Here is a 15,664-nt window from a genome sequence, read left to right on the forward strand (position 1 = left end):
TCAAGGCTTCCTGGGAGATTCCACTAAAATTTTAACAAAAGGACTAGGAAGCCAGGTGTTGTGTACCAAGCTCAGTATCCCTCTGAGAGGGCTAGAAGTGAAGTTGTGGGAATGAAGCCATCGATGAAGTGGAGACCCCCAGGAAGTACAGTTGCCAACCATACAGAGTAACTGCCTGAGAAAACCAAAGGCACCCAGCAGAGCCAGCCCAGGAGAGAGGCCACGTGAGTACCATCTGGTGACGTCACCGGAACTGGGATGTCCAGGGTCTCTGAAACCCACTTCCTGACAGCATTGCCAGGTACTGAATGAAGGATTTAATGTTTGCTCTGTTGGGTTTGGTCTTGCGTTGTGGGCCCGATGCTGCTCCTGGGGATGGAAATGTTTGCCTTGCCCCACTATTTTATGCTGGGACTATGTAATATACTTCTTTCTTAGTGATCAGCTAGAAGTTGCTTTGAGTATCAGTGGAATTTTGGACTTTTTTTCTTTTACTCTCTCTCTCTCTCTCTCTCTCTCTCTCTGTGTGTGTGTGTGTGTGTGTGTGTGTGTGTGTGTGTGTGTGCGTGTGTGTGTGCGCGCGCGCGCAGGTGAGAAGGCTCGATAACAGCTCTCAAAAGTTAGTTCCCTCCTCCAATTTAGTTCCCAATTCCCATTCAATTCTGGGAATTGACTCCAGACATCAGGCTTGGCGCCAGGCATCCATAACTTCGTAAGCCATCTCAACAACCCAGACTTGAGCTTTGGAGAAGTGCTAGACTTGTTAAGGCAATGGTAACTCTTGGAGATGGACTGAAAATATTTTTGAATTATGATATGGTCATGAATGTTAAGCATCCAGGGATGGAATATTTGGTATGAAATGCTCTCCAAAGTCTTGTTCCCCAGATAGTGGTGCTGTTGAGGGGTAGCTGGGTCACGAAGATGCTAACCTTGCAAGCAATCATCTTGTCTTCCTACTACTAAACTCCACTCAGCTCCCGGGGCTTAGTGCTCATTCCCTATCAGCCTTCACAGAATGGGGAGGGTGCATCCTGACTAAACCTTCATTTGACACCAAATCCTCTAGATCAGCTACTGGATGGTTTGCATTAAGAACAAACATGTTGCCTGATAGAAAAGACAATAGGGAATCACCTTGAACTCATTGGCACAGAAAAAGACTTTCTGAACAGAACATCATTAGTACAGGCTCCAACATTAACAATTAGTAAATGGGATTTCATGAGACCGGGAAGCTTCCGTACGGCAAAGGACACTGTCATTTGGACAAAGTGGCAGTCTACAAAATGTGAGAAGATTTTTGCCAACTGCACATCTGATAGAGGGCTGATATCCAAATAAATAAAGGACTCAAAAAACTATCAAGAAAACAACCCAATTTAAAAATGAGGTACAGATCTAAACAGAGACTTCTCAAAAGAGGAAACTCAAGTGGCTGAGAGACAAATAAATGTTCAATATCCTTAGTCATCAGGGAAGTGCAAATCAAAACTAGTTTGAGATCCATTTGAGTTCACAGGAATGATTAGGATGGCTAACACAAGTGAAAGCTCATGCTGGCGAAGATGAGAAGTAAAGCAAACACTCATCCATTGCTGGTGGGAGAGCAAACTTGAATAGCCACTACGGAAATAAATATTGCAGTTCCTTGAGAATACAGGGGTTGATCTACCTCAAGGTCCAGCTATGCCACTCCTGGGCATATATGCAAAGGGCACTTCTTTCTACCACAGAGATGCTTGCTCAGCCATATTCACCTCTGCTCTGTTCCTGACAGCCAGATAGTGGGAAACTAGATGTCCTTCAACAGACGAATGGATAAAGAAAATGTGGAACATTTACACAATGGAATATCACTCAGTCAAAAAGGGAAAAACTGAAATTAAGAAATTCACAGGCCAGTGGATTGAACTAGGAAAAAAAATCATCCTTACTGAGGTGGCCCAGAACCAGAATTGGGAAGACAGAGCCCCAACTGGTCATACTTGTCACGCAATGAAGCTCCCAGCACTAGGATTAAGTTACATCTAATTGAGATGTTGACTGAATGGGTCCCGTGGGAACCCCAACATAATTGAGGCTATTGCTGAGATTATAGGTTGCTCTCTACAGACTGATGGCAAGGACCCATTGCTGAAGACATCACAACACAACTCATGGAACACAAAGTCAAACTGATCCCCACATAGAGCCTTTACCCCTACTGGCTTCTGTCTTTTGTGCAGGAAGGTACTAAACACACTACCAAAGAAGTAACAGAAACACCAAGCCAGCCATAAAGCCTTTGGTCTACAATGGTGTCCTGCCTGTAAGATACACTAGTGCCATGGTAGCACTCCACCACTGTGGGAGTAACTACCCAATATCCAGTTGGACTGAAAGCAAATTAGTAAGACATTCCATGAGATGGAACCCATAGCTGACATTGCTTGGGCTACCAAGAATCTGACACTAGATAGTTCAAGAAGTCATTATAAAACTAAATATTTCTATTCTAGATAGATAGATAGATAGATAGATAGATAGATAGATAGATATAGATGCAAGCATCCATATATACATACAGAGACATAAATACATAAATATAGATATAAAATGTAGCAATAAAGTGGCTCCTAATGACATTCTGCATACTCATAGATGGCCTTGCTCAGTCATCTGCAGGGAAGCTTCCTCCTGCAGCACTGGGAACAAACACAGAGATCCCCCCAGCCAGATATTGTGAAGATAGGGAGAGACATTGACATATTTGACTCTGAAGGGGATGTCTCTGACCAATTCCTCTTCTCAGGGTTCAGGGGACCCCACTGAAGAGGAGGCAGAAAAAGAGTGTATGAGCCAGAGGACACCAAGAAAACATGGCCTTCTAAATCAACACGATCAAAGCCTGTGAACTCACAGAGACTGAGGTGGCCTGCAATGGGTCTGCACCAGTGGGGGTCCTAGAGCGGGGAAAAAGTAGACACATGCCCCCATCCCTAAGCCAGATGCAATCTCCATTTGATAATCATTTGCAAATGAAAACTCAGGTTCCTCCAAGGGTGTTTCACTGGGGATATTCTTAAGCGTAAGCTGCGTACCCAGAAGTAGATGGCCAACAGAAACCAAACTCGACAGCATCATCGAGGGCCCCTTATCTCGTGATGGCACGTCAGGGCTTTGCTTTTTATCTTACTTTTATATTTTTCCTCTCTTTTTACCCTATAGGTCCTTTGGGTATATATTACAGTTTCCAAGTTAATGTTTTTATGCGATTCCTGAGTGTGCAAATGATTAGGCCTCTGCCTCTATACCCGTTTCTTGGGCCTTCCCTTGGGCTCTTTTCCTTTCGTTTGACTGTTTTGTCCTATTCCAATGTGTTAGTTTTTGTTCTATATTATCACATTTTATTTCATTTTGTTATTATCCTGTAGAGACCCTACTGGGGTTGGTGTGGCTGGAGGGGAGGTGGGGAGGAACTGAAAGAGTAGAGGGAGGGGAAACCATAATCAGGATATATTATGTAACAAAAATCTATTTTCAATAAAAATGGGGGTACATATTGAGCTCACAACTTCCCCCAAACAAGGCAACATGGGCTCCAAGGGTCTGAATGTGACTTGTAACCTCTGCCCAGAAAAGTCCACAGCTGCACTAAATTGTGCATCCAGTTCAATCCAGCAGAGGTTCTGATTCCTTTGAAGAAACCCAGGCCTAGGAATAACAAACAAAACAAAATTAGACACCAGGCATGTTGTCCCGTGGCGTCTACTTTGCATTTAAACAAAAATGTGTGCTTGGCCAGGGGTGTAACTCAGCAGGGGAGAGTGTGCTCAGTGAGCTCTGGGACTTGAATTTGATTCCAATTACCAGAGAACAGAGCATAAAATAGAAGGAAAGGACTAAAACAGGGAGGAGAGGAGAAGAGGAGAGGGGAGGGGAGGAGAGGAGAAGAGAGGAGAAAAGGGAAGAGGAGGGGAGGAGAGGAGAAGAAAAGAGGGGAGGCAAGGAGAGGAGAAGAGAGGAGAAAAGGGAAGAGGAGGGGAGGAGAGGAGAAGAAAAGAGGGGAGGGGAAGGAGAGGAGAAGAAAGGAGAAGGGAAGGGAGGGGAGGAGGGGAGTGGGGAGGGGAGGGGAAGAGAGGAGAGAGGAGGGGGAGGAGGGGAGGAGAGGAGAGGAGAAACAGTCTTTGAACATCACACACTCAACCCCCTCTGTTCCTGTCTCTTCCATGGATTCTCAGAGCATCCTGACAAAGGTGGGCTCCTGCATCCAGAATCTCTTCTTTACTAGTTGTTGGCTCATCAAAGATGGCATCACCTGCCCTTTATAACTCACGGCTTCCACACACACGGAATAGCACTTAATACCCCACAACCAGACAGAAAGCACAGCACAGGCAATGTCCTTTATTATACTGTACACTTATTTTTTTCCATGAAGAGAACAACATTCAAAATACACCCAAAGCAGGAGCAGAATTGTGCCTGATATTGAACAGTCCGTGACATGGAGAAGATGCGATGGAAACAATCCTATTTACACAGAAGTAGACACAGTGGGACAAGGACAGGAACCCCACGACTTCACATTCACCAGCCAGGGCCAAGTGCGCTGCCTCTGGCCAGAGCTGTGGGTACCCAGACTTGCAAACACAGAGAAGAGCGATGCCCTTTGCCTTCTCAATACCACCCAAGTGTCAGATTGACAGGCCTGGACTCGACTTCTTTTCAGATACCAAGTCTTTCTGGCATTATCAGAAAAAAATATCCTAGAAAGAGGAGCTACCAGATATAAAGAAATATCAAAGCTCTGTAGGCCAGAATTCTCTGTTTCTAAGCCCAATAGATGGTCAGTTATGGGGTCACTTTGGGAAGCTTCTGCCGTAAGTGACGCGCTTTCTCCATTGTAACTTCAGCACAAGCGTGTTTTTGTGCTTCATTGTTGTTTATGCTTTTAATAGAATGTGTCCTTCAATTGGTCACCTGATCAAGTTCCTAATCTTCAGACAACCCCTCCCCCCCAGACCCAAAGACGTCAAGCTTCTCTCTCAAGCCACAGCAAACTCGCTGTAGACCCATGGTTATCAACTCTAAATGCTGTGCTGTTTCTGCCACACCAAACACCCACTCTGATCACTTCCTCTCTGTTGTTCTCAAAAGAAATAAACGAACGTATGTAGTGAGCTTCATGGGGCAGAAATGACTACTTTGGTAAGAACATGTCAGTTTTACATTGCCAGATCTAGAAAGTCTAGACTGGATGATTGTGTGGCACGGGACTGCCTCCTGCATGGGCAGGAGCACCCTCTGAAAATTAAGGCAGTGTAGGGTCCTTTGCTGAGCAGGGTATCTGGGGTGAGTTGGTATCCCCTTCCCCTTTTCTCTGCTGTCTCACTTGACTCTGGAGTGAAGACTGACAGAAAGAGGTTAAACAACATCAATGTTCTTAAACAAACATCTCACGGCTCGTAGAAAGTAATTCTCTAAAAATACGATGAAATATAAAAAGTTTCAAGGGTCATATACAGTACTCAGGAGCACAGTAGTCCTGGGTGAACCCCACTATCTAAAAAAAGTCACAAAAAAGAAACCAAGCATTACTTATGATAAAGCATCAACCCCCATCTGTTAAGTGGAAATGTGGGTGCAGTGACCTCCTAGCACCTCCATGAGAACCTCCAGGGGCTTTTGGGGTGCTCCACTCTACCTCCCCCATCAGAGCACCTGGGCTTGGAACCAAGAACCCCTTGTCCCAGTCTCACGAGCCAGCTTTGCCACAGAACAGCACCTGTGCTTTAGTTTGGGGTTCATTCAGCTAGCACCACATCTCAACTTCACCCCAGGGACAATGTCTGCAGGAGGAGGGACCACGCCGATGGCAATGAGAGGATGGCGGGCCAAGGCTGACTTCGGGCACCCCGGCTTTCTGAGTGTGCGCACTTGTGACAGCTAAGGTGGACTCGCTTCTCAGGGCCCCTGTTCAAAGGCTGACAAATGGCATCAAAGAAAAGGACAATAGCTCTCAGGGAGCCAGGAGGGCAAGATGAGTAACGTTCTTCTGCCCTTTTCCCTCCTTAGTAGGGACTCTGTGTACTCTGTGTTTGGGGACAGCCCAGGGTGGGGTGAACGGGGAGTTTCCTGGTGCACTGGGCTGTGAAGACAGGATGGGAATAGAGGGTCCTCCCTGGTCCCTCGGGAGTTGATACCTTGAGCAAGACAGACTCTGTTTTCTCACCAAGGTGATGGGAGATAGGAAGCAGCCTTCCTTTCCCATGGGCCAGTGGGGAGGCAGTGTGGGCGAAAGTGTTTTGTTTAAATGATGATAAAATGTCTTTAAAGGTAACATGTGGAAAGGAATTGCTACTCCTCAGAGACGTTGAGATTATCTGCTCACCGGGCTCTGACTTGCACCTATAACTCAGGGGCATGGGAGAGCCTCCCCCTCCCCAGCGCTCCAAGACATTTGCCACTGGGGCTGAGCCTTGAGCTGAGCTGGCCTTCTAACATGGAAGAATCCAAAGTCCTTGGATTTCCTCTAAGGAATGACTCAAGGACCCTGACTCAGCACAGAATATTGTGTCTTCAGAGTAAAACGTCTTCCCATCCCCCGCTGGCCTCACCCGACCTTTTGCATACTCCAATGGGACATGTTAGTTTTTCCGTGTGCCTCCTACACTACCCCAGTGAGCTCAGTGACTTCGTTTTTCCTTTTCAACACACACACACACACACACACACACACACGCACGCACGCACGCACACACACCTGCAGCACAGAATAACACTATCACAATGGCAAGCTATGGTTCTAAATTTCAAATAGGGGCATAGGAGACTCAAACCATAAACACAAGTCCCGAAGAAATGCCATGGATTTATCAAGCCATCCTTTCCCCACAATGAACCAGAACTAACCACCAGAGGGCACTAAGTGAACCTAGAAATTTCCTGACCCCCACCAACCTGTCCTTTCCGGGCAGACTATCCTCCCAGAACATGAGGAGCTGTGCTGTGATGTGGTAGGTCCCATCGTGCCCCTCAGGGTGCCAACTCTAGTCAATGAAGAAACATGTCCTTTTCAAAGCCAATAGATCCCCCTGCTCAGGACCTCTTCCTGCCTGCTGGGTTTCCAGGAGGAGGCTTAGGAAGTGTCTGTGGACCATAAAGAACCATGGCCACCTATCAGGCTGTCCTCAGGCACGCACCTAACCCCACAGGACAGAGATATCTGCTATGCCTCAATCCCCAGGAAAGTCTCTGGAACCATCCTTGTGTCACACAGAGCATGACCAGTGTGTGGCCTTGTCAAGGGTGATTCATCTAGCTGCCCCTACCAGCTTTCTGGAGTATCTCACTTGGTGACTTCCTCATTGGTGGTCCGGCTACATCCTTCCCATCACGTCACAGTTTGGGACGATCCAAACAGCAGAAGCTAGAGTAATATTCTGGAATATACCTAAACCAACCTCAGATTAGCTAGGTAACGAAGTCGGAGGGTTTCTGCTGAAAAGCCCTGCAGCATCTACCAGTCACATTTTAGGTGCCAAATAAACCCAGCTCCCGCACAGAGGCTCAGAAACCAGAGTGGTGCTAGGTGGAAAGAGGAAGGTAACCTTGGCTCCCACACAAACCCCATCAGGTTTTGGTTGGGCTTTTGGTATCTAGCCAAAAGTCAATCTTCTCTTGCTCTCGATGAACCGAAGGTTTCTTCTATGGTCTGAAGTACAAACAAATTCAGGAAGGGGTTCTGCCAGAGCCGCGGACCTCAGCTCAGGCTACACTGCGATTGCCCTCCAGCCAGAGTTCCAGAAGCCACGCCCCATTCCTCCTCTCATCCTCCTCCTCGAGGCTAACTAGAGTTCTCCACACTCGCTGCCTCCAGGCCCGATGAACAGAAGGTGAACAAAACCAGAGTCACAGAATCATTGGTAACTGGGGAAACAAGAGGGATGGGAAGGGTTCTTCCCGGAGAGGAATCCCACGGCGGCATCCACACGGGGGTGAAGAAGATGCCCTTGACCCGGATGTTGACCCATGGCTTCCTCCTCCTAGGGGTCAGGCTCAGATAGCCAGCCAGTGCCGCAGCTGCAAAGATAGACAGCAGGACCAATATGGTTGAAGACAGCTAGCGGGGTCTTGGGGGACAGGGGCCAGCTTGTTGGAGCAACAAGAAGCAAAGAGAAGACAAAACAAACAGCCTCCTTCCCAGCACAAACCCAGAACATCGTCCTTAGCTGGTACTGAGACTGGATGCAAATGAACGTCCCCAAAAGAGGGAGCTCAGCAGGCACCACCCACATCCATGGGGCCAGAAGCTTTAATTAATGCCCTGAAGCTGTGCCTTCAAGATTAGAAAATGCTCAGCTTAGTTTGGTGACGCTAATGTGACAACTCAGAGGTAGTCTAGAACAGGAACATCCCAGCACAGGTATCCCAGGACTAGGAAGCAGCAGCCGCAGCAGGCTGACTGGGCACCCACCACCTTAGCCCCTAGGCAGGAGCTGGCCAAACACCCAGCTCTTCCCAGCTGTGATCCTGCTTGGGCACTCCACGGAGAACAACCAGAACCCACCCTGCCCTGCCCGGCCACCCCCCCAGGTCAGTTCGTCACCTACCTGGAACTGCCTCACGTCTCTCTGGGCCACCAGGTGGTGCTCATTCTCCGGCGTGATGCCGTAGGCCACTCTCTGTGAAGGAGGGGAACAGGGGTGAGTCTTAGTGGCCCGAACCTCAATCTCAGATGTGATCAAAGAACTCAGATGTGAGGTCTTTGCCTTACAAAGTAAGAACTCTTGGAAAGACTACTACCACTAGTTTGTATGGCAAAATAAAAGTTATGATGTAACTTCAGAATAAAAGGTATTTCTGTTACGTGTATGCGTGCGTGCGTGCGTGCGTGCGTGTGTGTGTGTGTGTGTGTGTTTGATGCATATGTGTAAAGGAAAAGGAATCATTTCAGAAAGCCCTGGTTTAGGCTTACCATATTATTATGATTAGAAAAATGGCAGTGGGTTCAGACAAGGAGAGATGGGATATCTGGGGACATTAACACACGTTAAAAGGAGACAGGCATAGCTGAGTTTTGCCTTCTCCTGGGAGCGGCTGAAACAGCCATAGCCCTGGCCAGCAGCACGCAAAAAGCACCTCCCATGGGCCAGATTCTTTACTTAGCATCCAAGTGTCTTTCTCTTCCAAGGTACACAGCATTATTCTCAGGTTACAGATGTGGAAACTGAGGCTCAGGATGGATCCCCACTCGGTAAATGAGGTGAGTATGCCAACCCTAAGTATTCTCTTATCTCCCTCACCCCAACAAGCACGCCACCTCCCCCCTCATCCCACAGTAGCCATCCCAGAGCTCACCTCCCAAAGGGAGCCCCGAATGCTGAAGAACTTGTAGATGACATAGGCGGGTACCAGGATCATGGATGAGAGGGCGATGCCCCACCCAACCCAGTTGGCCCAGGGAGGATAGACGTAGTCGTCATAGGTGAGTGGCTTGAAGTTGATGATACTGACCACCACGACAAACTGGAGGGAAGGATGGGGGCGGGGGGAAATATGGATGCGGGAGAAACAGAGGTAAGAGAGAAGAGAGTGGAAGAGATAGAAACGAAATGAGATGAACATAGGAGGAATGGGAAAGAAGCAACCAAGAGGCGAGTGATAGCAAAGATTCAAGATGGCAAAGACAATAGAAAAAGAAAACAAAGAAGAAACAAAAGTGACTTTGGAGCCAGCGCAACAGCATGTGGGGGGGTGTTCCTGGCTGATGACTCACTAAGGCAGATTATCCCCCACCCCTACTAAGGAGTCCTGCCCACGTGACCCAGCTTCTAGATTCCAGAACCTCCTCCCCTAGGGAATAAATTTGCCCACCCCACCCCCCAACCTGGACTCAGCAACCCTTCTACAGGTACCCCAGGCACACCCTACCCACCAGGAGGAAGGCGGGGCTGACAAACTTCCAACACAGTCTCCAGTACAGGCCTGGCTTAAAGCCCATCATCTGTTGGATGTCATTGCTGAACCTGTCCACACCTGTGGGCACAGAGGGCAAGCCTGTCACCGAGAGCCCACAGATGTAGAACCGGGGCCTCCCCTGAAGCCATTACACGGCGTTCTGGCAGAGGGTAGGGCAGGTGACAAGAGACTGACACCTTGGAATGCAGGAGACCTGGTGGGCACCTTGCTAATGGCAAACACGAGACAGGACAAATTCTGGGACAGAATTTCCTTTCATGTACCACTCTGATTATCTTACAAGAGGGAAGCCAGAACTCAGAGAAGGGAGGACTTGAACCAGGCTGAGGAGCCAGGTGCCTTGACCCCAGGCTGGCTCTGTCCCCTTCTTGTGAAAACAGTCAGTCTATCCATACATGCACACACATGACACCCCTCAACCATAATCTAAAAGAGACCACTGGACGCTCACACTGCAACCTCTTCCAGAAAGAATAAGAACAGGGTTAACCTCCTACTGTCACATAAGGGGAAGTGAACAATTGTGACACATTTGACAATTGATGTCACAGTCCAGCTCCCGAAGAGTTCAGGGAACAAAATACAGAGAATCTATTTAAGTTTGAATTTCAGACCCGTAATGAAAAAAATCAGTATCCGGAGATTCTATGCAGTATTTGGGTCATGCTGATCTAAAAACGTGCGTTCATCATTTATCTGAAGTTCAAGGTTAACTAACTGGGCATCCTGTTTTGTTTGCTCAGCCTGATAACTGCACTGTCAGGCTTGGTGACAGTGGTCTGCAGATCATGACTGGTTCTCTTTCAGAGGCTGGCCCCGGCTCTCTCCCATGCCTTGCAGCCCCAGCGAGCTAAGGACTGAAGAGACTTAATACCTATTACATGAGCTGCTCCCTTCTGGAGATCTGGGTGTCTGTCCTGGACATGAAAAGCCCTTTTCCTTCTCCAGGTAGACAGACTCCAGAAGCTCTGAGGACAAAGGCTTGGGACATCCTCACTTACCATAAAACCAGGAAACTCCGATAGCTTCCATAAGCACAGCAAACAGAATGGAGGTGCCTGCCGCGAAGGTATCCAGCAGAGTCAGGACATAAATCCCTCCCTGGGGCACAGAGAGAAAGGGCTTGAGCCATTCCTGTTATAAACAATCACCGACTGTCCTTCCTAGCTCATAAATCCTACCTGTCCCCATTCCCACATGCTCAGAGCCCGCTTACAAACACGGGTGTCAGGGCTGTGACTAAATGGGTTTGCATTCTAACTAAGGGCTCTAGGAGCTGCTGGCTTAAAGACTCATGACTGATAAACAGCACAGTAAGCTTCCAGGGGACTTTTGCAGGCCCCAGGTCAATCCGTAGTAAATAAGAGTGCCTGGAAGCCATCAGCCCCAGATGTAGCGGGAGGCAACCGTGTTAAAACACACGGTTCAGGATAGTATAACCCCTGTGCTCAGCCCCCACCCAGCCCAGCCCAGTAACAAAGCTGAGGACATAGAAAGACCCAGATGGCCCCACGCCCAGACTCACCTTGGTTATGCAAAACATGGCCAGAAGGAAGGTACCTATGGTGACACCAAAGGTGAAGAGTTTCCGGTGTCGCTTCAGGACCTGGAAGTCGTCCGCCAGCCCTGTGATGACTGCTTCCATGCCTCCCATCTGTGGAGAACCAGGAGGGAGGGGCAGGAGTGAAAGGCTTCCTATAGGTCGGGATCAGCCTCGGATACATCAGGCTCTCCGGAAACTGGCAGGCCTTGCCTTCCTCCCCCCCAAGCATCCTTTCCCTCTTTTCTGCCCCAATCTCAACCATGCTCAAGTTATATGGGATGAGTTAACTCTTGCCTGCTTCTACAATGGGTCCCTAGCCCCTGACTCACTCAGCCTGAGTGGATACTGATGAGACATAGAGAACCAAGGGATGGATATATTGCCCAGATGATACATTTACGTGCAAATAAAACCTTCTGGAAACAAGGTTTCCAGACCTTGAACTTCTCCAGAATGGGAGTTTCATACCACAGTATATGACAAGGATTCCTTACCGCCTTTTTTTTTATTATTGTTTTTATTGAGCTACATAGTTTTCTCCCCTCCCCTCCCCTTCTACACTCTCCCATCCTTACCGCTTTTCTAAACACCAAGCAACGTGGTCACTTTAAGTAAGGACTCTGAGTCTATGCCTCATGAGCCACGGCTGTGACAGATGATAACCACACATGTCCCTTGCTCCTCTCCACTGCTCTTGGCAGACATTGTTAATCAACCTCAATCCGGGGTCTGGAATCGGCCTCAGAACTCTCCACCACACTGCTCTGGCAGACCCATCAAGTAAACCCAAAGACAGCCAGATCTGCTGGCCTGGCCAGCCCCTCCCCTAGCATGGGAGAAAAAGGGGTAGAAGCAGACACAAAAAGATGGCAGGAACTTAATTTTGCACATAACTAAATAATAATAAAAAAACCAGGAATCTAGTAATAATTGGGTCCGAAATGTTTGGGTTGGATGTCAGTAATAAAATATAATGAATGGGAGAGCTCTAGGTCACAGAACATTCAATTCATGTCCTTTCTGACTTCTGGCTCCCCGTCCACAGAAGCAGAGTGTTAGACTGGCTTGTCTGAGGCCCAGTACAACCAGAGTTCCTGTAGGTTTCTGGCTTTGACCTAGGCTATCATTTTGAAGGAAGGCTCACTTCATTGTCCGGATTAAAATAGGACCCTTGGAAACAGACCCCAGACCGCAGTAGCCCCACAAGCTGAGGACTGGTATGGATTACAGTGGTGGAGAAGGGTGTTCTGAGAGGTGAACTCACTGAGCTGTCCAGACCCAGAGCCAGAAGCATCAAGAAGAACAGGACAGCCCAGAACGTGGATCCTGACAGAGTGGAGATGGCTTCTGGATACAGGACAAACACAAGGCCAGCTCCTGTAAGAAATATTAGGGCCTGATCAGTGATGGATGTTCAGTTGGGGCTGCACAGGGCAGGGGAGCCCCAGGCAGCCTCAGGACCCTTGGTCAGGCATGTGTGGGCAGCAGACTCAGGAACTGCTTACAGGAGATGGAGCCACAGCATTATTGTGCTATTGTTGAGATCTGTAATGTCCCCCAAGAGGCCCTGTGTCGAAGCCTTGATTCCCATTTGGTGCAGTTTCCAAGTCGTGGGAACTTCAAGACAATGTAGTCTTCCATTTATTGAGAAGACCCCTTTGTAGGAGATGTGGAGACCCAAGCTCCTCTTCTCTCTATCCCTTTTGCGCCTTGGCCATTAGGTGAATAGGTTGTTCCACTATGTGGGCCCAACACAGGCCCCAAAGCAAGAATACTAAGTCGTCACAAAACTGCAAGTCAACAAACCCCATCCTCTGCATAAGTCAGTTCGCTTGTGTGTTTTGTCCATAGTGATACAAAGCAGATGAACACAGCCTGTGCATGGAACAACCAGGCAGAGAGAGCAGAAGCTTGCCTCAACAGCTATGAGCCACGTGTGATAAACCCACTTTCTACTCTGTGGGATTCTCCTCTGATTTACAGAAACTCATGATCCTCAGAGTCCATCCAAGGCTGTCCTTCCCCTGTCTCAACCTCCCTGCAGCCTGAAGAACACAGAAGGCCATAGAGAAGGCCAGAGATTCTGACAAGGGCCAAATGCTGACGCCACTGCTCAGTAGCCCATACTGAACTTAAATCCCAAATCACTCATCTTCAAAGAGAATCTCCTGACCCTTGCCTTGCAGCTTTGTGAGAGCTCAGTGGAGGTACGCTGGGATGTCTGGAACATAGTTTGCCCCACTGAAATGCATGCTCAGGCTTGCTCCCCTATATAGTACTGTGAAGAGGCTAAGAACCTTGAAGCTACAGTTGGATGTTAGTGAGACTAACCCATTTTCCAACAGGTCTTCCTCTCTAAGAGTTGGGGAATCTCATGGAGAGGGTTGTTATAAATCAAGGCTGTCCTACAAGCGTGGTTCTTTTGACACACAGGCATTTCTACTTCGTCTTCTCTATAATAAGATGAACAGTGTATGACCTGCACTAGAAGTCTACTGGACAACCAATCTCCACGCTCTGGGCTTCCAGAGGGGTAAGCCAACTAAAGATCTTTTGTGCATAAATTGCCCAGTATGAGCATTTCATGCTGCCTCCCGCAAACCCAGCACTATGAGGACTTAAGGACTGAAACAGATTTGGTACTGGTTATTAGTTAATTAGCTCAGAGACTGGTGCAGAAGGGGCAGCCCAAAATCTGCTCCTCTTAGGCTGTTAAGAGGAAAGTTTTGTTATATACTTAGGGGCCACAGTTGTCAGGAATGCTCATGATAGCCTCAAGGGAAAGCCCAACAGATGGACATCCAAAAACCTCCACCGCCAGCCCTCACGGGCCTCCAACCTTAGAGGCACTAGGATTTAACTTGGTCCGTTTTTCTTTAGCTGGAGACAAGGGGTCTGGCCACCTACCTTCAGTGGCAACATCCTCAATCTTGACCTTATGTTCATGGGCCATGTAACCAAGGATGGAGAAGATGGCAAACCCGGAAATAAAACTGGTAACACAGTTGATGGTGCTGGTCAGCAGGGCATCCCTGGCAGAGAGAGAGAGAGGCTGCTATTGGCAATGCAGGTCCCCCTGACTCCACCCCCACTCTGCTCACGAACCGCTGGCCACCTATGGAATCTTCAGTCACACCCAGTCTCAAAGGCCACCCCTTCTTTCCATTGCCCTGCTGTCACATGGACCCCAGTGCCTCACCACCACTAGGTTAGTGCCTGCTACAGCAGTGTGGAAGCCAAGAGCCAACCACAGGCACGGGTAGACTCTTGGGGCTTAGAGTTCTTCTCCCCTTAAGTAAACTCCCCGCGGCTTACTCTGACTCCTAGCTCCTTGTGTTGTCATTTCAGAGCGTTGCTAAGATGATCCACCCTTCCTTCTTGGCTTATTTATCATGACTTCCAGTATATACTCTTGGAACAATAAAACAAACAATTCGCTGATCCTCTGACACACAGCCTCTCTGTCTTTGTCCATGCCACGCCTTAGGACACAGGCCATCTGTACCATACCTGCCTACCATAATCTCAACTGTCCTCCCCGGCTTGCCTCAAGTTCACCTCCAGACTCTTAATGGCAGCACCCTACTAAGGGGATGGCCATCCCACTTCCTGACCTCTCTAAAATCTCTCCTGGTGGCACACCCATCCTGTTCTTTCTTGACTCAAAGAAAGTGATTCTACCTTGATTGTTAAAGAGGGTGAGAGAGGAGAGCCCAAATCTGTCCCACCTCTGAGGTCCTGCAGGAGGTGGCATTCAGTGCTCACTGATCCAAACTGGAGGTGGTCTCTTCTGTGCCCTATCTGCCCTGACATCTAACTTCTGACCCAGCCAGCCTTCACCAGCCTGTTCATTCTGTCCCTGCCTCACAGAGTACCTAACGGACAGAGTCAGGCAGCTCCATCTTCTCTGGAAGCCATGTCATGGTCCTCTGTCCCAGTAATCCTCCCCATAGGCTCCCATAGCTGCTGGCCTCAACTTTCCCAAGAGATGTCATCTAGTGAAATATGCTCCTCGGACCCCATAGACTGATCACTTTGAGGTTCCCAGAATGACCAGGATGCTCCACAGAGGAGAGGTGGTTTCCTGTCTAGATAAAGCCCTCTCTCCATTCCTCTAAGGACCAACCCCGGGATTCAAAGCATTGGCGAGCTCTA

At 48.5% G+C, this 15,664-nt stretch overlaps 1 protein-coding gene across 1 annotated transcript in view; it reads right to left on the reverse strand.

The window, feature by feature from the left end:
* Positions 1–8,043: 8,043 nt before the first annotated feature.
* Slc6a2 (solute carrier family 6 member 2) overlaps positions 8,044–15,664 on the reverse strand; it is a 36,568-nt gene continuing 28,947 nt past the window's right edge. Inside the window, exons 7-14 of the mRNA XM_041650519.1 lie at positions 14,417–14,541; positions 12,774–12,886; positions 11,492–11,620; positions 10,968–11,067; positions 9,923–10,023; positions 9,346–9,513; positions 8,598–8,669; positions 8,044–8,067 (exon numbers count right to left, since the gene is read on the reverse strand). Coding sequence (XP_041506453.1) covers positions 8,044–8,067; positions 8,598–8,669; positions 9,346–9,513; positions 9,923–10,023; positions 10,968–11,067; positions 11,492–11,620; positions 12,774–12,886; positions 14,417–14,541 — 832 coding nt within the window. The remainder of the gene's footprint in view (positions 8,068–8,597; positions 8,670–9,345; positions 9,514–9,922; positions 10,024–10,967; positions 11,068–11,491; positions 11,621–12,773; positions 12,887–14,416; positions 14,542–15,664) is intronic.

Source organism: Microtus oregoni, unplaced genomic scaffold, assembly GCF_018167655.1.
Source record: "Microtus oregoni isolate MIOR12 unplaced genomic scaffold, Mior012 000004F_ref0000308, whole genome shotgun sequence".
Lineage (NCBI taxonomy): Eukaryota > Metazoa > Chordata > Mammalia > Rodentia > Cricetidae > Microtus > Microtus oregoni.